This window comes from Pongo abelii, chromosome 2 (assembly GCF_028885655.2).
Source record: "Pongo abelii isolate AG06213 chromosome 2, NHGRI_mPonAbe1-v2.0_pri, whole genome shotgun sequence".
NCBI lineage: Eukaryota > Metazoa > Chordata > Mammalia > Primates > Hominidae > Pongo > Pongo abelii.
The window spans coordinates 98,583,177-98,606,070 of NC_085928.1; the positions used below are offsets into that span (position 1 = coordinate 98,583,177).

The 22,894-nt window shown below is 40.2% G+C and overlaps 1 protein-coding gene across 18 annotated transcripts in view; it reads left to right on the forward strand.

Annotated features, from left to right (window-relative positions):
- The window catches only part of ERC2 (ELKS/RAB6-interacting/CAST family member 2), a 969,867-nt gene that overhangs the window by 718,316 nt on the left and 228,657 nt on the right, over positions 1 to 22,894 (forward strand). For 13 of the 18 annotated variants that reach the window (XR_008523745.2, XR_008523744.2, XM_054552033.2 and 10 more), the window contains one exon: positions 19,780 to 19,948. Coding sequence is in view for 16 of the 18 variants with exons in the window: in XM_054552033.2 (XP_054408008.1) it covers positions 19,780 to 19,948 (169 nt within the window). In the remaining 2 variants the exon portion in view is untranslated. The remainder of the gene's footprint in view (positions 1 to 19,779; positions 19,949 to 22,894) is intronic. The other 5 variants (XM_054552034.2, XM_054552040.2, XM_054552046.2 and 2 more) reach the window with 1 other exon arrangement.

Consider the following 22,894-nt stretch of genomic DNA (forward strand, 5'->3'; position numbering starts at 1 on the left):
GATATTTAGCATCTGTTATTTGCAGTTCAAAGAGAAACTACAAATAAATTGATAGGACTTTCATTTATTTGATCATAGCAGTTCATTGATATTTTTCTGTTACTCTTGTGAGATTTAAAAATTTTTTAATGTAAGAATGGATAACTGTCATAGCCATGCAGGGTTTTTTTTCCTCTCAAGCAAATTAAATTCATATTTATAATGACATTTTGCTGCTGCTTTAATCTTTTGCAGAAAGCTTTTTGGCTCTGAAGAGCCATTGAGATATTGAGTTTGGATATCCAAAAGAATCCTGCTAGGTGATTAAAGAAAAGGAAGCCAAAATCTAGAGTAGAAATGTCTTGGATACACTGTCATTTTTGTAATGCAGTTCTTTTTGCATTTATCTGAAAAACTAATTTTCTCTCTCCAATGTACATTTGCTTAAGCCTGTGGCAGCGAAATTGTGATACCATGGTAAACACTAGAAATGTATTGAATCTGTAGATAAAAGTACAGAAAACAGAAAATAAAATATTTTCTCTCCCGGTTTTTTAAATAGTTTTCGCAAAAAAAAAAAAAAAATAGTTTTCTTATCTGTAGAGATCGGTGATTTTAACATATTTATCTTGTAGCCGATAATAAGTTAATGAATCACACTCATAGTAATGGTAAAAAATAACTATAGCTTGCATTTATAATAATAATAACTGCTTGTTATACAACCAACTAAATGTGCTAAATGGTTTACATATTTATCTTATATAATACCTCATAAGTGTATTAGGATTCTCATTTTACACATGAAGAAACTGAGATTCAAAGAGTTAATTAGCTCTCCCAAAATCACACAGATGGTAGTGGTGCAGAACCAGGATTTAAACTCAGATTTGTGGAATCCCATTCATTGATTCAACAAATATTAATTGCAAGTTTGGTGCATTTAGAAAAACTGATCGTTTAAGTTTATTTAGAAGCAGCCTTTCTCTTTCCTGCCAGTGGATTATTGTCAGATCTCTCAGTGAACCACTGGAAAAGGAAAACTCTTTTGTGCCTCCTCCAGATAGTCATTTTCCCTTCGTGAATTTATGTTTGCCCCAGTGAAATTCCCATTAGCCATTCGGACTGGTGATTTTACACGGACTTGATGAATTTGGCTTAGTCAATAGAAGCAGTGCCTAGCACATGGTGTGTCCATACCAGATAGTGTTTCAAATGAATCCGATTGCACCATCATCATTTGGGTCCCAGGGGGCCACAGCTTTGTGAGTAGGGATGCCCCTGATAGTAATGCTCACCATTCCTGTGGGGTTTTGCAGTTTTCCAGATGCTTTCCCGTGGGGGATCTTATGTGAACCTCTTAGTGACCTCGGGGGTAGGTAATATCATTTTTATTTTATAGATTCCCACAGCTAAGATACATAAAGTCAAGTGACTTGTCAAAGGTACACATATAAAATTGGATGACTGTCTTTCTATGTTGCCCCTGTTTTCTGTTTTCTATGCCTTATAGTATTGGCGGTGGGATTGGGGGGAAGTATGTTGAAGGTTCAGACTTCTCTCCCCTTTCTCACTGGAATTGAGAAATCACAGCCCATCCGGGAGCAACCATGTGATCTACTCTGCCCACTGAGTTCTGAAGTGTTGCTGTCACCCACTTGGGGAGTTCCAGCAGTGTGCATTGTGAGTCTCTCTCTTCCCCAAGCAACTTTGTGATTTGGCTTCAGTCCTTGGGCATCCCTGGAAATGAAATAAGTAGACAATGAAATGAAATAAACATCCAAGCACCAGTTGCAGAGCTGCCGTCAGTTGCTCTTACTTACGGCAGTATTGTGACTGAGGGGGTGGTCCCCTTATCGGAATTCAGCTGACTTCTCACTTGATTCAAAGTGAATCTGTTTTTTCTGTGTCAAGAGTATCTCAACTTAGAACAATGCTAGACATAATCTATTTTATTTTGAGACATAAAATTATAGAATACCCGGGTTCAAATCTCTACTTTGCCATCTACTAGCCATGTAAACTTGAGTAAGTTAATTCACTCCTTTCTGCCTCTCTTTTCTTATCTGTCAAATGGGAACATAATGGCACCTTCCTCATTAGATTGTCGTGCAGATCAAATGAGTTAGTACACATAAAGGACTTAGAATGGTATAGTCTTTGGCACAGAAAATGTGCTGGTGTGTGTTAGCTATGTATTTCCTATTGTAGGCTCTATGGCATGTCCCTTGTTCAGCAGTCTTGGCAAGACTGTTCAATTATCTTGAAATAGGCCAATGGAGCACTGGTAAACCAGGTCAATGGAAAAAACAAAATCCCTGATTGGTAGTGATTGCCAATTTCCATGGTGTAAATACTTCTACCATGGCCAAGGTACAGGCTGACGCTTGTAAAGTTGGAAGGAGATGCACATAATTGACTCTCGCTAGCTAGCAGCCAGCTCCAGCACACCACAGAAATAGACCCTTTAGCTGTAAGATCATTAGAGTAGCTGCCAATTAGGATGACCCTCAGCTCATAGCTGTCCCTTTTTCTTTTGGTGTGATCCCATTATTTAGGGTGTGTTTCTAGTGATGGGGAAACCAGGCCATAACTGATTGACCTAGGTGGGGCTAACTGATTTTCTTTCCAGGAAGGTCAAACATTACTCTTTTTCCATTAAGCCTGGAGGTTGTAACAAAGTTATTCTGTAAACAGCAGGTCTTCTGAAGAAGGGTTTAGGATTTCCTGCTACTGAGGGTCCTGGAGCAACTTTCTCACTGACCCTCCTAAAGCTCACTTGTTAGCTCTTTTCTTTTCCTCAGTTTATTCAAGTATCTCTCTAACACTTCCTCTTTTTGCTAAGTTAGCCGGAATTAGTTTCTTTTGCTTGCAATCCAAATAAACCCAACCAAAGCATGTGTTTAGTCACATCATTCCTCCATTGTTAGAATTATTTCCCTGGGATTTTCTCGAATTGCCTTCTGTTGTTTGTACCAACACTGTCAGAGATGGCTATGAGGGAGCCCAGGCCATTGTTGACAACTCTGACTTAGGCAGAGTTGCTCCTGTTACTAACTTGGTCTCAGCCTTACCTACTTGTGACTTTCATCCTTAAGTCCTAGTTCAAATCTTAGGGTGCCCCTGGAGCAAGCCTCGTCTATGTTACTCTAGCAGATAATTGAAGGGATAACTACCATGTTCCCAAGTCTTCTCTGGTGCTGATTACTCCCACGTTCATATTCCACCAATATATATACACATATTGTGCTAAAATCCAACAAAATGAACAAAGGAAAGAGAGGCAGAGTACGTCATATTTTACACTAGACCCTTCTTGCAACCTTTAGAAATGACTTTCCTAAAGATTGGCATTGACCAACTCAGATTTTCTTTCCTTCTGTGGTCACTGAAGACCCCTAGAAGGACCTGGAGCTCTTGTCTGATGGGGCCTATTTGTGAAATAAAGAGATTATTCTCCACTTATATCCTAAAGATACCATATCGGAAACAGACATTGGCAAAGGGATGGTCACTCAGTACAAACAATCTGGGTTCAACATGGCATTTATAAGGCAGCCAGCTTGGAAGTGCCAAACACTTTTCACAAGGAAAGCCCTTACCTGTGCAGAACATAAGAGGATGTTCCTCACACATACCCTGATAGTAACATGCAGCAATCACATGAATGTTTTCCAGACTGTGGAAGTCATGGACCAATCATAGGAAAAAATATTTTTGGCCAACACATGCTTGCTAACCTAATTAAACTATCAAATAAGACTATTCAAGTGTTAACTATTATCATCATCATTTGAGAAAGGGTCATTTTAATTCCAAACATTAGAAAGGACATTACTGAATGTCACAATAAAAAGCTGCTGTTCCCCAGAAAACAACTTACACATATGTTCCTACATCCTCATGTGTGCATGCGGGCATGCGTGAAAACGTTGGCACTGGCCAAACCAGTCTTTCCATTGGCACTTAAGGCATTACTTTATTTGACCACATTTCTTCCTTGGTGGTGGTATTCTAGCATCCTTGAAAGTTATGCAACTAGGAACAGGCATAAGTAAGCAAAAGAGAAATAATTTTAATTGACTGAATCATCTCAACTCTCAATCAGACACTTACCCCATCTGGAAGCCACTCTTTTCCTTCCAGAGCCCTTCCATTCCTACCCTCCCTTCATACTCAACTGTCACCCTTATCCTCTGTGAAGCCTGCCCCCATCATCCTGGACCAAAGGGACATTTCTTCCTTCCTGCAACCAAGAATTTTAGTGAAATGGCCAAGTTTAGTCTTTAACATCACAGACTTGGATTCAAATTCCAGTTCTACTTTTAAAAGCAATGGGACCTTGGACAACCTACTTAAATATTACAGTCTCAGTTTACTCAACTTTACAAGGGGTGTAATAAAACTTTCTCTTGGAAGGCTATTTTGAGCAGACTAAATGAAACAACGTACTTTACTTATGCCTTGCATATACATATAGTAATCGAAATAATAATTATTAACAATTGCTTATCCTATATCTAAACAATGAAGACATTAATAAACTATTATTTATCTTTTATTTTATTATTTAAGTCTTTATATGCTTTTTCTTTCTTTACCAGAACAGTTTGCAAGCCTTATCCATTGCTGATCCTTCATAACACGTAGCATCGTATTCTGTCCACAGTAGATTCTCTTTGAAAATGGTAGAAATTAGGACACTAGTTAACAACATTAGACTGCTCTTTTAAGCCACCACCTATAGGTATGCAGTCATCCTTAAAGATGCCTCTTCATTATGCCTCTCTTCAATGGGATTTTGAATCCCTTTGTGTCCAGAGTTGGCTCCTGCTGGTGGGTTTGTGGTCTCACTGACCTCAAGAGTGAAGTAGTGGACCTTCGCAGTGAGTGTTACAGCTCTTAAAGATGGCACTGACCCAAAGAGTGAGCAGTAGCAAGGTTTATTGTGAAGAGTGAAGGGACAAAGCTTCCACAGCATGGAAGGGGACCCAAGTGGGTTGCCGCTGCTGGCTGGGGTGGCCAGATTTTATTCCCTTATTGTCCCCCCCCCATGTTCTGTTTCTGTCCTATCAGAGTGCCCATTTTTCAATCCTCCCTGCAATTGGCTACTTTTAGAATCCTGCTGATTGGTGTGTTTCACAGAGCACTGATTGCTGCGTTTTATAGAGCGCTGATTGGTGCATTTTACAGAGCACTGATGGGTGCATTTTACAATCCTCTTGTGAGACAGAAAAGTTCCTGATTGGTGCGTTTTACAATCCTCTTGTCAGAAAAGTTCCCCAAGTCCCCACTCAACCCAGGAAGTCCAGCTGGCCTCACCGCTCACCTTAAGGGTTCTCCAGCCCCATTCTTCCTTGACCCCTGCCTTATGTCCCATGCCTTGAAGTTCAAATCTAAACAGGGGTGCTTTGTTGTTGGTCAGTGGAGCTGGGAAGCCTCAAGTTTGTCCAGAGAGATAGATGGTCTGATCTCAGCATTCAACAGATCAATATTGCAGGGAGCGGTAATCAGTGTCAGGTTGGAGTCTGGTCACCAGGATGTTTTCTCACTAAGTGGTTTTCCAGGCCTGGGGGCCTGTCTTACGGGACTGAGTTCTGTCACTTCTCTGGGTTCCTAGGCCTCCTTCCCCAACCTCCAATTTGTGCAGAAGGCCTTCTGCTGACTGGGTTAATTACCTTTAGTGGTCAGTCTTGGGTGTTATGTTGAATATTGTGGAGAGGGAATTACCTCAACATTTTACATCTCTGAGGATATAAAATTATAAAGATTTAAAATTATCTATGGGCATGTATTGTAAGCAAACAAAGAAACCAATAAAACTCCTTGTATTTTGGAAGACTATTATGTTGAACCATACGAAATTTCTGATATTCAATTGTTTCTGACCCATAAAAAAGTGAACTTGAACTTCGTATTATTCGGCCTAGTAGCTATGACTATGAGGTTTCATGTTTCTGTTTATTTGTTTATTTTGAGCTTCTGATTGCAACTGGATTATACTGGGCATTCGGGATGAAGAGGATGGGCTGGGAGGGTGCTTTTGAATTGATTATCCTAGTATTTGATACATGCAGAGGGAAATGCCACGTGGATTCTTTGCCGAGCATTTGAATTGGGAAACAGGATTCAGGGGTATCTTCTTTGCACAGTATTGCTGATGATCCAGCATTTGCTCATGATGGGAATGGAAGGGTGTTTCCTTGTGTCTGGTGGCATCATCACAGGGTCAGTCTGTCTCATGACTGTGGACAATCTCTGGGTTCTGCTGTGTTAGCAATCTCTGAGTTCTGCTGTTAGAGAAGCAGGGATAGTTTCTGTCTTGCTTGTCCCCATTCATCCCTAGTACGTGGTACACAGTGGTCACTCAGTAAATATGTGGTGAATGAGTTGGAGGAATTGATGAACTGCCTGTGACAACCTGGATGGTTTATTTTTGCTTATGTGGCCAGTAAACAGCCACCCTAGAGGAACACATTCAGTTTAGCTGCTTCAGGTTGGACTTCATAATTTCATATATGAAATGTTCCTGCTTCCAGTAATCGCTCCTCCCAGGGTGGAAATTTCACTTCTATGAGCCACAAGGCCACCCATCCTGTAAATCTGAGACTGCTTTCTATACCATTGTTTCTTGGGCTGGCTCCCTTGCGATTCTTTCCAGATGTGGAGCTCCTCCAGGTAGTTTACCAGACCCTTTCCTTCTGCAGCTGCTGTCTGGTTTCAGGTTCCTTCAAACTCTGGGAAGGAGCACTCCAGTAGCATCCCACAAATTGTATTCATGAGTCCAGAAATTTCAGGTAACTAACAAATATAACTTTTTATAATTTAGGAATACATAAGCTGAGTCTTGCAGCTCTTTGTTTGGCCTGTCTTTTGAACTGTTGCTTAGCAGTGCAGGGCTTTAGGTGTATGTATGTAGATGCATAGTTCTATACTTCTGTAACTTGGGCTCTGAAATTAATTTGTGGTCATTGAATATGTTCTTGTGCCTCCTCTTCATTTGAAGGCTGTGATGCATTGGTGAAACTTTGCAAAGGCAATGGCCACATATATTTGCTTTCTGTTCTGTTGACACAGTCAACAAGATCATGATTAGTGAGTGTGCATTAGATAGGCTTAGTGTGTTTTCATAGTGGCGTTTTAACCATTTCTTCCCAACACAGAACTATTATAAATTTTGTCTCATTTCTTTTCCTTACAGCGTAGAATAAAGTATTTCTAATCTCACTCATTTGGACTTTCAGTTATTTCCAGAAAAGCAATTTCCCTTAGTTTTCAGGTATGAAGCCCCCTTTGGTTTGACAATCTATTTTATTCGGGGTGTTCTCTTAGCAAATGTATGGCAAGTACAGAAATGCTGAGACTGTCATTCATTTGGAAGAAACTCTGTGTCCATTAAATGACCTCTTTAAAAAAAAAAAAACAGGCACCTAAAACTTCCCTGTCACCTCTTAACTGACTTCTTAGCAGTCCCAATCCTGTATTAAATGATAATTTGATAGCTAATTATTTGAAACTAGACTTTAGTCAAAGAATGAAAAATGTCAGCAGAATGGGGATTCAAATATGAAATGTCCTAGCTCCCCCTGAATCATGGATCTCTCTCCCATGTGTAATGTTTATTTTTTTTAATAAGCATTCTTTCTGGTACCTTTTCTGAATATAGATTATTAGAGATGTAACTACAGAAAAAATTGAAAAGGGCAGTATTTATTGCAATGGCCACAAGATGGCAGACCTAAAATCCAGACTTCACAAGGTAATTTAGACATTTACATGAAGAATTGCATCTTTGAGCATCTTTGAGGATGCCTTAAAAGCCATAAGTTTCCTTCACCCTCCCAAAATGTCTCCTCTAGGTTGTCTTGAATTGCTGTCCAGCTCTGTGGCAGGCACAACAAGGGAGAACAGCTTTGATTAACATTGAATCAACAGCTTTGTTAAACAGATGGGAATCTGTTTAGCCCCTCTCCCAGAAGGGATCAGACCTTCCTGCCCCTCGCAGAAACCTTCCCTTTGCCTGGCTACCACCATCACCTGCAGCACACACAGACATGCCACCCTGTGTTTCCTTCTCCTTTGCAGAAGCACAACTGCCTTGTCCCTTCTCATGAATAAAAACTCTCTCAAAGGAGCTGCCTCCAATAAACTCACTTTTATGTTTTTCTCTCTACAAAGATCCACTCCAGGCTAGGTGCGGTGGCTCATGCCTGTAATCTCAGTACTTTGGGAGGCCGAGGTGGGCGGATCACCTGAGGTCAGGAGTTTGAGACCAGCCTGGACAACATGGTGAAACCCCATCTCTACTAAAACTACAAAAATTAACTGGGCATGGTGGTGCATGCCTGTAATCTCAACTACTTGGGAGGCTGAGGCAGGAGAATCGCTTGAACCCGGGAGGCGGAGGATGCAGTGAGCCGAGATGGTGCCACTGCACTCCAGCCTGGGTGACAGAGCAAGACTTCATTTAAAAAAAAAGAAAAATCCACTCCACAGAACCTTAATTCAATTTTATTTGAATGTTGCGCTAACAGAATTCCAGAATGTGCCCCCTTCTGCACATATTCTTCTCACAGCAATGGCATGATGATCTGTTTTGTTTTGTATTACAATTTAGCCTATGGGAATGTTCTATTCCATGTAAACATAAACAATGGAAGGTTTGATTTAACACAAAATATTCAAATTAAGAAGGGAAATATCTAGTTCAAGATGTAGGCGCACAATTTGCTGCTCTGTGCAAAGACTGAGAAATAAATATTAGTAGCTTTAAATATACAGTAGATGGGGAATTAAAACATACTGTTTTTAGAGAAACTTACATATATACACACACATAACCTCACTTCACCAATAAGAAAAAAGTAATTGATTGGATGCCATGGGGGCTAAGCCTTGATGTCAGTGACCTATTTTCTGGTAGTTACTCATTTCCAACCAAAAAGTTAATGCAATGTGACAGTCTCTTGACAGTAACTGATCACCCATGGACAATAGGTTTAGTTTAGGCAGATACTGGGCAAAGCTGTGTCCCACAGTGAAGTCCAGATGTATTTGGTTTTCTCATTATCACTCATCTATAACCTGCCAGAGATTCTGGTTAGGTGTATTTCACATAGAAAGCTACCTTGGCAGAATTGAATGGTCAACAGAGAGGCTTTCTTATTACTGAACGGGAATAACAAGAATGACCAAGCACCATCATCTAACATTACCACTAACAGAGGGTATTGCAGTGTGTCATGGAAGTCCCATCATTTCACTCACCCTCCCTGCTTCCTAGATTTACCAATTTTTTAAAGTGTTTTTTTTCCAATGGAAGAATCTTTTCTTTTGAATTTGTTTGATTTTGCATTTGACTTTGACTTTTTAAAAATTGCCATTCAGAACACATTTCCATTTCTCGGTTTCTTAAACTATGTGACATCATGTCTTGCCTATTTCTCACGTGGCCTTTCCTATCCATTTGGATGGAATGATATTGGACAGTTATAGACCAAGTCAAGCCTGGCTTGTCTGGGATGCAACTCTTCTGTGGTCAACAGACTCCTTTCCAAAGTCTGTTTTCTTCTTTATGTCTATTTATGGAGCAGATGTCAACTCATGAAAGTCAAATGTGCAGCTTAACAGAAACCAATTTTAAAGGCCTCTCTGAAAGTTTGTCTTGAAAATAAGAGACCAGTGAGCATGTTTAGATATATTCACTATAAAGGGAAGCTCATAGAAAGTAATGCAAAACCTTTGAATCTTTAACTTTGGTGGGGTCTGTGTCATTTAATAAGTAAATGCTAGCATTCTTGTGTGGTCATGTCAGGCACTGATCAAAATCTTTACATGCGTGATCCCTTAATTCTCACGATGATCCTGTTACCAGTAGAGGGTCTTGACTGTAAGTTGTCCAAGTTCTTGGAGTTTTGAACAAAGAATTGGACAAAACACAAAGCAAAGCAAGGAAAGAATAAAGCAACAAAAGAATGAAAGCAGGGATTTATTGAAAATGAAAGTACACTTCACAGGGTGGGAGCAGGCCCGAGCAGTGGCTACAGGGCCTGGATACAGAATCTTCTCCGGTCCAAATTCCTCCTAGAGGTTTCCCATTGACCACTTGGTGCTCACCTCGTGTAAATGAAGCGGTGGCCCGCAATCGGTCTGAAAGCAACCAATCAGAGCCTGAAGTGAAGTTGCAAAGGTCACATTCCTGTGCAAACATCTGATTGGTTGCAGCCAATCAGAGGCTAAGGTGAAGTTACAAAGTTGCACTTCTTTTTTTTTGTTTGTTTTGTTTTGTTTTGTTTTTTTGAGATGGAGTTTCCCTCTTGTTGCCCAGGCTGGAGTGCAGTGGTGCGATCTCAACCTCCTCTCACTGCAACCTCCCCCTGCTGGGTTCAAGTGATTCTCCTGTGTCAGCCTCCTGAGTAGCTGAGATTACAGGTGTCCGCTACCATGCCCAGCTAATTTTTTGTATTTTTAGTAGAGATGGGGTTTCACCACGTTGGCCAGGCTGGTCTCAAACTCCTGACCTCAGGTAATACACCCACCTCAGCCTCCCAAAGTGCTGGGATTACAGGCATGATCCACCGTGCCTGGCCACAAAGTTGCACTTCTATGCAAATGAAGACTGGGCTGGCAATCAGTCTGATTGGTTGCAGACAGCCAATTTCCCATCTGCCATGCAGAAAAGGTGGGAGTTTGCAAAGGGAGTAACCTTTGGTCCTTTTGTTACTTAGGCATGGAAAATTAGGGTTTTCCTTTTAATTTAGTTTTAGGAAGTTGGAGTGAAATGACCTTTGGTTCCCTGCCTCCACCATATTCTCCTGCCTCAATCCAAGAGAGAGTTATGATTGTCCATCTTAGATTACTTATGAGGAACTTGAAGTTTCAGAGACAGTGAGTAACTTACCCAGGGCCACAGTCAAAAGGTATCGCTGAGATTCAAACTCAGGTACATTTGCTTCCAAAGCTCCAGCACTAAATACAGATCAGTACCTCCTCCTCTTAAAAACTTGAGTAATATTTTATTTGTGTGGGTATGTTTTTTAAAAAAATCATAATAGGCTAAAGTGCTCAAAAGAAATATTTTCTTTTTTTTTTTTTTTTTTTTTTTTTGTGGATCAGGCACATAGTAATGAGCAATGCCTCACACATGTCCACTGCCAAGACCTGGGACAATGGTCCCTCCCATCCTTCATTGCCTTTTTATCAATTCTCTAGAAGGACAGGATTCAAGAGAAACATTTAGAATAGGGGGAATACCTCTTCCTGGCACTCCTCCTCTGGCCTTGGACCTTTTCTATGTGGGAAAATCAGTTGGCTTCAGACTTACTGATTTGTAGCAGGATGCCAAATGATGCTGGCATCATTTGTAGCAGGATGCCAAATGATGCTGGCATTTGCCGTCTTAGTGCCCTGAAGCACATGACGTTGGCACTTGAGAGTGTTCTGGTCCAGTTGGAGGAACTGGAGGAACCGCTGGATGGGCCAGCCGCCTCCCTGGCTCATGCACCGAGCAAGGAACAGGGTAGAAGCTGGTGCTTAGAGTAAAGAAATTCCACAAGACTCCATGGCCCCCGTGTTAGGAAATTCCAGTCATGTGCTATTAGGTTTCAAAGACAGAATTCTCCATAATTGGAGTAAACTATTTTTTTGAGGTCAGTTTTAGGTGGGCAACAGGGAGCAAACCACATTAAGAAGTCTGGGCTGCCAAAGCCTGGCCTTTACGAATCTGGTCTGTTCTTTGTCCTTGCTGAAACTCATGCTTGTTCAAATATATCTCACCCTGTGGGCCCCAACTCATGTGAGCTGCTTTGCTTTCTGCGTGGCCCCTTCTGCATATATCATACATCATTCTGCTGGTGGGTAGGGTTGATATTAATTGATATCAAAGAACTTTTCTTTCTCAAGATGCCATTTGAAAATACAGCTTTTAAAATTTAGGCAAATGAACATCTATCTCCAGGGTTGATCGCAGCAAACCTCCATCCAACCCTCACCCCAAGGGTGAGAGAGAGGCTGTTTTGAATAGGATCTTTCGTCACCATCTGTCTGAAGTCACCTCCTACTGAACTTACAGTTGAATACTCAGGGTCATGAGGGAAAGAAAATAGTAATTAGCCGAGAAAAGTTGATCGAGCAGACGTTTTCCCCCCACAATATGATTAGAACATGACTGCCTGGGCTAAGCACCATACATAATGTAGGCTTTCTCTTATATGTCATTATCCAAACATTTCTTAATGGAATGCATTTTTTAAGCATCTGCTTTTGTAATTGAATGCATTCCTAAAGATGGGTCAGCTAACTAAAACAAGAACCCACAAGAAATAATGTGTTAATGCTTCTTCCCAAGTCCAATTTATAATAGTTCCTAATTGGCCTGCCTCATTTGCAACTCCTGAAATTAATTTTAGATCCTCTTTCAGAGCTCAAATCATCATTAATAGAACGACAGCAATAGGGAGTGAAGTAGAAATGTTTACAAAGCTCCCTTTTAAATGGACTATGATAAGTGAGGTAGCCATGTATTACCATCAGAGGATCCTGGAACTCTCTTTGTGAGGGCTAGCCACAGGCAACACTCAAAAGACGGCATTTATCTTGGCAGGAGATGCCCTTCAGCTCTGTTTTGTTTTATTCCATGGAGGGTTTTTTTTTTTTTTTCAGGGTGGCTAAAACCATTTTTTTTGGTGTTTTATTAGCTGTATCTTGACTACCTCCTACACACTGAATGACAGTTTAGGGTTATTAAATGTGTTCTTGCACATATTTTTATCCATTGTTAATCCTGACTAAATGTATGACAGGGCACAGAATTTCCCCCTTTTTTCCTCTATTGTTGCCCATATTTGTTAAAGAAATTATTCCCCTTGCCATTTGTTTAGGCTGCACTTTGATAAAATGCTGTCTATGATACACTTTCTTAGCCTGGCATTCAGCAGACTCTTATAGATTTATTTCTCTTCACATTATCTTATCTTCTTTCCTAGTATATGTGGGCTTCCTTTTCATATTTTAAGCTACATTTTGGGGCATAGACAGATCACCTTAGTAATTGGTACTTGAGGATGGCAATGTTCTCAAGATAATTTTGCAAGCCTTTGGTATATACTTAAACCTAGTAACTGTCTAAGAATGGGCATATATGTACTTTTCGTGTTGTCTGTAAAAAGCCAAAAGGTATAGATTGAACATGATTTCAGGCTTATGGAACTCTCTTCAGGTTGATGGGACAGTAATAATTTCTGAAGCAATATAAATCTGGTCTTGATTCTAGAAGGTAATGCTTTCATTGGAGAAAATGATGATTTTTCTGTTTCTAGTTTATATCCAAGTGTCTTGTCACTGGTATACTCTTTAAACTTGAGCCTTTTTTTTAAAAAAAAATGGTGCATCAGAACTGGTGGTATTTTAGTTTTTCTAGTTTTTCAATGGCTGGACCAAAATTTGCCACGAGAAAAAAAAAAGCAAGGATATTTAATGTAAGCTTCCTAATCTATTTCAATGTTTGTGATTTTCTTGGTAGGTGCTTTCTGTCAATGTATCAGCAAATTGGCTCATGGGAACTGTGAAAGTGTAGAATCTGCCATAGGGATAGCAAAATGAAATTAGTTTTTATAAAATTATATTCAGTATACCCATCCTCAAAACAAACCTGACCTTTAAGGCAGGGATAATGAAAACCCATAACTATACACAATTGGCTCACAGTGATTTAAATTACAGGTTGAGTATCCATCATCTGAAATGCTTGGGACCAGAAGTATTTCAGATTTCATATTTTTTTCAGATTTTGGAATATTTGTATTACACTTACCAACTGAGTATCTCAAATCCAAAAATCCAGAACGCTGCAGTGAGCATTGTCTTTGAATATCCTGTTGGTGCTCAAAGCATCTAGGATTTTGGAGTACTTTGGATTTGGGGTTTTTGGATTTGAGATGTTCAACCTGTCTTAGCTAAAGTCTATTAGCTTAAGAAAGAGTTATTTTAACTCATTTTTTAAAACTTCTTGCTTCAAAAACCAAATTCAATGGCTCTGTTAGCCTGGAATTAAGATTTAGTTTAATTCTAGGCCTGCCAAATCTATACAAATAGGTAATAGCCAGATAAGCCTTAACGTATTCAGAATACCTTGCCAAATATCCTGAAGTGTGAAATGTTCTTATTTCTCTAGTTTCACATACCTTTTCATCTTCTACTAATGACCCTTTGATTTAAATGGACTAGAATTATTGAATGTAGATCTCAATCAAGGTATTTTTGGGGAAAATATCATTAGTTTATGGCCAGTATTTAAATGAGAGTTTCAAAATATAGATAATCTTAGTTACATTAATTTTATTTGGAGTTCTATGATTGTATAATGCCAGTATCTATAAAAATAGATTTGTTAGCCAAAAACAAAACAAAATAAAGCAAAAATACAATAAGGAGAAGGTTACAAAGAGCAAAATAGATTATTTTATATGAATATTAATTTAAGGTTGGTGAATGGCTTTAAATGTAATTTTATTAAAAAGATTTTAAATGTACTTTGAGATTTGATAATTAAGGCTAATTTGACTTGGAACTGTATTTAATGACATTTATAGAGAATTAGAAATTGATATATGTTTTTCTCTGACAGTAAAGTGAGAATTAGAAATTAATTCTTTGGGATTTTTTATGGTATTATGAGAGGAGAAATAAGTGTTAAAGCTTAAAAGCCTAAATTTTAGAATCATTCACAAAAACAAGCAATGGGGAAAGGATTCCCTATTTAATAAATGGTGTTGGGAAGCCTGGCTAGCTACATGCAGAAAACTGAAACTGGACCCCTTCCTTAGACCTTATACAAAAATTAATTCAAGATGGATTAAAGACTTAAATGTAAGACCTAAAACCATAAAAACTCTAGAAGAAAACCTAGGTAATACCATTAAGGACATAGGCATGAGCAAAGACTTCATAACGAAAACACCAAAAGCAATGGCAACAAAAGCCAAAATTGACAAATGGGATCTAATTAAACTAAAGAGCTTTTGCACAGCAAAAGAAACTATCATCAGAGTGAACAGGCAACCTACAGAATGGGAGAAAATTTTTGCAATCTACCCACCTGACAAAGGACTAATATCCAGAATCTACAAAGAACTTAAACAAATTTATAAGAAAAAAAACAACCCCATCAAAAAGTGGGCAAAAGATATGAACAGACACTTCTCAAAAGAAGACATTTATGCAACCAACAAACATATCAAAAAAGCTCATCATCACTGGTCATCAGAGAAATGCAAATCAAAACCACAATGATGTACCATCTCATGCCAGTTAGAATGGTGATCATTAAAAAGTCAGGAAACAACAGATGCTGGAGAGGATATGGAGAAATAGGAAGGCTTTTACACTGTTGGTGGGAGTGTAAATTAGTTCAACCATTGTGGAAGATGGTGTGGCGATTCCTCAAGGATCTAGAACCAGAAATACCATTTGACCCAGCAATCCCATTACTGGGTATATACCCAAAGGATTATAAATCATTCTACAATAGAGACACATGCACACATATGTTTATTGCAGCACTGTTCACAATAGCAAAGACTTGGGACCAACCCAAATGCCCATCAGTGATAGACTGGATAAAGAAAATGTGGCACATATACACCATGGAATAGTATGCAGCCATAAAAAAGATGAGCTCATGTCCTTTGCAGGGACATGGATGAAGCTGGAAACCATCATTCTCAGCAAACTAACAGAAGAACAGAAAACCAAACACTGCATGTTCTCACTCACAGGTGGGAGTTGAACAATGAGAACACATGGACACACGGAGGGGAACATCACACACCGGGGCCTGTCAGGGGTTGGTGGGCTAGGGGAGGGAGAGCATTAGGGAAATACCTAATGTAGATGATGGGTTAATGGGTGCAGCAAACCACCATGGCATGTATATACCTATGTAACAAACCTGCACATTCTGCACATGTACCCCAGAACTTAAAGTAAAATAATTTTAAAAAATGATTGTTTTTTGGTTGATGATGACTTTTGACATGATTAAAGCTATATGATCTCAAATTTTGACCTAGAAAAGGAAAATGGGTTAAAGCAGGCTGAAAGTAGACACAGGGAGTCTGGTTCGGAGACTGCTACAGTTTTCCAAGTGGTAGATGATGTAGATTGTGTCAGACATTGTGTGTGTGTGAAAATATGTGTGTGTGCCTATCTGTGCATAAAGAATGGAAGGACAGACAGAACATATTATAGATAGCCTGGGTGGGAAAATGAGCAAATTACATACCTGCTAAGATTTTGAACCATGTACCTGCTGTTTGCTTGATGACCGAAAGCTTAACTTACAAGTTTTAAATGTTTACTCTTAGGATATTTTCTAAGAATAATGCTTAAAAGTATAAGCAGAAAAAAGTTAAAAAATGCCTCATTCATTCTGTCACCTTGAAATGGTGATTATTATAATTTTGGTATACTTCCTTCCTGTTCTTGTTTTTTCCTATGAGTATAGCTTTATGTTTTAGGGTTCATTTTGGATATACATTTGTATGTCAAGAACTATGAAGGGTCTGAGATCTTCCCTACTGGCATCCTAACAAGTTAGCCTGCCTCAGTTTCATGGATGCAGGCAGATGACAAGAGACTTCTGGGCCAAAGATAAAGGACTTTATTGCTCATGGCACAGAGTGAAGAATTAGTATATTTGTGTCAATTCTCCTTGCTCCAAGTCCCACGGAGGCCAGTCGGATGGACTGGATGAACACATACATGTAGTCGTTTGTATTATAGGAGGGCAACCCTGAGATTAGAGAATCTGAATATTTTATAATGGGCAGTAACATGCCTGCCTTTTGCTCTGGAAGGAGACACTACTATATGGGGCAGTAAGCGTGTCTTCCCTTTAATCCAAAAAGAAATACCACCTCTGTCTTTCAAAGCTAGTCACTATACAAACGGCCTTGAAAGGTTCTCAGAAAAGAAAATAGTGCCTGTGCTTGTAAAATGTACAGAAACATGAGAGACTCATAGAGAATTGTTTCTCAACAAGCATAAATATTTTCACATCACTAAGGTTTTTTAATCAGCATTTTAAATACCTGCATATGTCTGTAAAGATGCCGTTGTAGAGGTGTAGTCAATTTACCTCCAATCCCTAATTTTCCTAATATCGGTCCTTTAGTTTGTTTTCATTAAAAAAGCTTCACTTAGATATTTCAGTTTGTAACAGAGGGGATAAAATATTGCAGTCACCTTGTGTGTTGTAGCTAAAGTTTGGAATAGCAGATAGCAAATAGGCTCTCCCTGATTTAAAGTCTGTATAGCCTCTTCAGCTTCGCCCTCTGTATAAATATGCACTGGCTGGGAGCCGCAAGCATGTCTATTGTCTCAGCTGTTATCCAAAGGCAGACAGACTCTGTGAAGCTGGATATTAATGCTGCTGCTAGTAGTCCAGCCTGCACTGCTTTTCTTCTGGAAAATGGAGCTATTTCCTGACATGTTCTGCTTCTCACACATCTGCGTGAGCTTCAAACAGAAGCTCCTACTGCCAGGCATTAGTGGGGCCCAGAAAACTCCATATAAATCCCTGCTGTGAAAAGGGGAATAATCTGAGATCCAAATAATGACCACCTTGTCCAAACATCTGGAGAGGGCCTGGTCTGGTGATGGAGATTAAAGAAAGGCAAAACAGGATCGTGACCAGGTTTTAGTCCCGGGCCTTGTGTGCGAGGGAAGTTCCCAGTGTGGAGGCTTCCTTGGGGCCGTGGGGTCTTCCAAAGTATCTAGAATGTTTTAGAAGAGACACAAATGGTGGGGATAAGACTTTCCCAGTGGAAAGGAAGATTCAATGAAACACACTCAGGAGAGCTATTTCCTACTCAAAAATCATCCCAGAAAATTCCAGGTTAAAATTTGTGACAGATGTGGTCGTAAAATTATACTGTAAAGACTGAAGGAGGCAACTTTAAAACTTTTCTGAATAAGCGATGACTGTAGGTTAAGCAGGAAGCAAAGCATTCTAATTTTTTTAAAATGAGAGGAAGAGGCATCTGGTGATATCTTTAAAAGTCTGTAAAAAGTAAAAAATGAACTTATCTCTTCCTTGAACTAACATTTTTGAGCACCTGCTATGTGCTGAGGGATCTTCTAGAAGCTTGAGAATTGGTGGTGCACAAGATCGATGAGGTCCCAATTTCATGGAGCCTCAAGTCTAGAAAGCAAATAATAAATAAGATGCTATCAAATGGCAAAGAGTGCTATAAAAAAAATGAAGTAGTGTAATGTGACAGATGACCGACTTGGACATGAGGTGGTCTAAGTCAGTGGTCAGTCACAGACCTGGAAGATAAGAGCTGTGTGAGGTAAAAGCATAGAAAGGCAAAGCCTGTGATGTGAGGGGACAAGGGTAACATCTTTGAGGACTAGCAGAGACCTGGAATGAAATGTGCTGGAGCCTAATGATTGAGGAAGGAGAAGAGGAACAGAGGCCCTCAGAGAGGTTGTCAGGGCTGGTTAGCGTAATGTGTTGCAAGCATCAATAAAAGGTCTGGATTTCAAGTCTAAAGAGTGATGCAATGGATCTTTACACAATAGAATGGTGGAATCTGGGCTTATAATGTTTTGAAAGATGACTTTACTCTCTTTACCAGAGAGATCAATGAGTAAGCTTTTGTAGTGGTCCCCAGTGAGTGATGCTGATGGTTCGTTGATGTTTTTATAGTAGTGCATGAGTTTAGATAAGGGGCATACTTTCAAGTAAAACCTACTGAAGTTTTCAGTGGATTGGCTCTGGATAGAGAAAGAAGGAAAGAACTCAGGGATGACTTCTAAGTTCAGGGTTTGCGCTGCTTAGTGGATGGTAGTGTAATTACTGAAACAAGGAAGGCTGAGGAAGTAATCGTTTTTGGTGGGATGGCAAAGGAGCATCACTAAATGCATTGAAAATAGAACAGGGTTTCCAGCAAATGTCTCTGCCTGCCTTCAAAAGAAAATCTTGCATGAAAAAAGTAATAGGTGAAATTGCTACCCAGTTTTGGGGGTTTTCTCAGAGTATCTAGAACCTTACTTGGTGCTATAGTTTGAATGTATCCCCCAAAAGTTCATATGATGGAAACTTAATTACCAATATAACATATTAAAAGGCAGGGGCATTAAGGGGTGCTTAGATCATGAGGATCATGAGGGTGGAGCCCTCACAAATGGACTAATTATCTTGTCTCAGGAGTGAATTAGTTCTTGAGAGAGCAGGTTGTTATAAAAGCAAGCTTTGCTTGATCTTGTGGTCTCTTTCACACTTGCTCACTTGTCCTACTTTTCTTGCCATGTTAGTACAAAAGCCGTTGCTGGAAGCTACCACCATGCCCTTAAACTTCCCAATCTCCAGAATCATGAGCCAAATAAACATCTTTTCTTTATAAATTATGCAGTCTTAGACATTACTTTGTAATAACAGAAAACAGACTAAGACTCTTGGCAAATTGATGGATGGATAGATGAATATATGTATGTTTGGTTGGATGGGTGGATAAATGTGTCAGCAGTGAATGCTCAGATTTGTCCCCTCCCATTTATAACATGTGAAGCCATTAAAATATTCCTTTCTCAGTAGCTGCAGTGTGCAGTCTCAGGGGTTCTGACCCAAACTACTTTGTCCATTCTGAAAGCCAAAGAGCTAGTTTGTTTTAAGTATTATTCATAATATCTTTCCATTGAGACAATACTCTGTGGTTCATTTCAACTATAAATGCCAACTGTTTGAGTTTTGTTTTTTTTTTTTTACAAAAATGATCTCAATAATCTTTATTTTACCAGACAGGAAGCACTACTTGCAGCCATCAGTGAAAAAGATGCAAACATTGCCTTGCTGGAATTGTCTGCCTCCAAAAAGAAAAAGACGCAGGAAGAAGTCATGGCCCTCAAGCGGGAAAAAGACCGACTAGTACATCAATTAAAGCAGCAGGTGGGGCCTCCTGCAAGACAGGTGTGTTTTGCTGGGTTTGGGGCTTTGGGGGCTTTCTCTGGATTTTAGCCACTCTTCATTTTCCCATGTCCATCCTGTGGGCTCGAGCTGCTAAAACCAGGTAGGAGTGCAATGGACCCAGTTGTCGCTGCAACACCATTTTACTGCTTTTTTGTGTTTATGTGCATGTGGCTGGGCTTGCGTGGTTTGCAACCAGTGCTGTTTTCCTTTCTTTTGTGTCAGCGTCATCTCCCCAGAAATAGCTCTCAACTTTCTTTCCTCCAGTGGACTTTGTTCGACTTCTGATTAAATTCTAGAAACTTATAATTAAATTCTGGACAAAATTATTTCCTGTTGGACCTGTTACCTTCTGTCTTGCTCACTTTCTGGTCCCTGTAAAGAATTGCCCTCATCCAGGTTTTTAGGTTTCTTTCCCTATTCTTTCAACTTTAGTTCTTTGACTATTTCCTCCAATACCTTTCAGCCAAGGAGCATCTCCCAGGTTCTAGCACTGCCAGACGATGCTTAGAGACCACCCAGCCATTCTTCACTCTATTTTTAAAAAATCACCTGTTTGCCCCATTATCCTGTTTTTGCCCCTTTAGGCCACTGTATTTGTTTTGAGGGACGTGGAAGCAGGGGCATAGTTCTAACTTGTGCAGAAAGTTCCTTGCTCTCTGGAAGGTTTTCTGGAAGTGGCTTAAATGGAAATAATTACACCTGAAGTATATTGGAAAATCATCCATGAAATCTTCAGATGATATTTCTCCTCCTCATATTACTTGGTGACTCTCGTAAGCAATGATTAAAGATATTCACTAAGATTCGAATTCATTATGAAACTCAGTCAGCTCAATGGTTTATGGCCTTGCAGGGTGGCTACCATATTTTACCTAGGGCCTCATGTGGCTCTGAAGCTCTCTAATGGCCACACAGTAACCATGTGGAGTGTGTCCATATTGACTCAGCCACTGGGGCAGGCTCTCTGCCTGCTAGAGTGATCTGTGCCGAGCACCATGGGCAAGGTGAGTGGAAGGGAAGCCTGAAGGAATAAGTCCCCTGCCCTTACAATATGACTAACCCTTTTCCCCCTCAGGAAGGAAAGGGTATACATTGGCCCTGCACCAGAGTTCATTTCTCATGGGGCTGCCTTGTTCAGAGACAGTGAGAGAGACAGAGAATGTGTGTGTGTATGTGTGTGTGTGTGAGAGAGACAGAGAATGTGTGTGTGTGTGTGTGTGAGAGAGAGAGAGAATGAGCGAGAGAGAGAGAAAGAGAGACAGAGAGACAGACCACTACTGTGTCTGAGCACCCTCTCCTTGTAGAGGGAGGGTCCCAGTCACTGCCAGACACTGGGGTCATTCCGCAGAGCAGCATGCCTTGCTAACGCTGGCCTCAGGGGTCGGAGATTGCTTACACCTGACCTCTTTGTTTGGAGCTGTGCATCTTTTACACTGGATTTTCCACCTACTTGGCCACAGAAAGTCAAAATGAGCATCCTTCTTTGCTTTTCCCTAATTCCTTCCCTGCACCCTCCTCTCCTGCACCTAACCATTGTAGCTTTCTCCCACAGGTTTATAGACCTAAGAAACAGCCCTTGAGCTCGAATATACCATGCACTTGTGGTGCTGGCTACAGTCCAGATATTACGGCCAAGTACCACTGGTCCAGCTACGATGCATACATGATCCAAAGGTCTCAGGTCAGTCAGCTGCTAAGGAGACACTTGCCCCAGTCATTGGGGGTGGGGGTGTATAAGAGCTCATCCAACCTTGACCTTCACCTCTTTTGATGATTTCCAGTACTCTATGGCCATAAAGACTGAGACCATAGATGATAGCATTATATCATGATTTGCAGTGTCATTTCATTTATTGTGTATGTACCAATGGTTCCAGACTTTGGCCACCTGATAGGGTCAGCTCTTGCAGAATTGGCTTGGTGGAGCTGCAGAGCAAAGGCTGCCAAAAGCCTTCTTACCAGGCAGAGTGGATAATTTTTTCTTTCTTTCTCTTAGATACTTTGCTCCTCATGTGCCTCTCTACTTTTCCCAGTAAGGAATTTTTAAGGCTAGCTTTTTTCTTTCCCAGCGTAATGAAAATTCACTTCTTGATTCCAGTAAGGATTGAGCATAGTCCTTCAATTTGCTCCTGGGAACCTGCACGAAGCCTTTATTCTTTACGACAAGCTTGGTTTTTGGTGTCATGGGGTACATTTGGGAAACCCCAGCTATGCAGAGTTCAGTTCCTGTATGTGCTAAGGCAGTGTCCAAAGGGCTGTTGTGGAGAAGGATGCAGTGAAGGAAGAGGATGGGCTGGTTGGTGATTTAGGTCTGATATCCTTCCTCACCCCACCCACCAAAGAGCAGGAAAAATCACCTGAATTTCAGTATCCTTATTGCCAATGATAATGACTCTAAGAACAATGATTAATGTGCTATCAAAATAATCCCCTTTTATTGAGCATTTACTCCATGCTAGGTCTTGTATCCAGTGTCCCTCAGAGATGTTGTCCCATAGTCCTCACAGCAACCATGTGAGTGTGTTCAGGATTATCTCCCTTTTCTAGGGAGCATAACTGAGGCTCAGGGTGTGGAATAACCAGTCCAACGACTCACAGCTTGTAAGTGATGGGGCTCAGGCTTTAGACAGTCTACCAGATTCCACACATACCCCATCAGGTTCAGGGAGAAATTCAGAGTGTCAAGCAGAATGGTATTCCCAGAAATTGTGAGGTCTCCTTATCTTCATAAACCTAAAGTAGATGTCAAAAAAAACATTTAAGAATGTTCTCCAGCTGTTCACAAACAGTGGGTACTGCCTGGAGTCCTTAGGCTTAGGTTATTTGATCACATCAACAACAATTACTAATACTTTTGAGCTCTCATCATGTACTAGGCATGGGTATAAGGGCTTTACATACATCAACTCATCACCTCCCAACAAGACTGAGGGTTTGATACTCTTA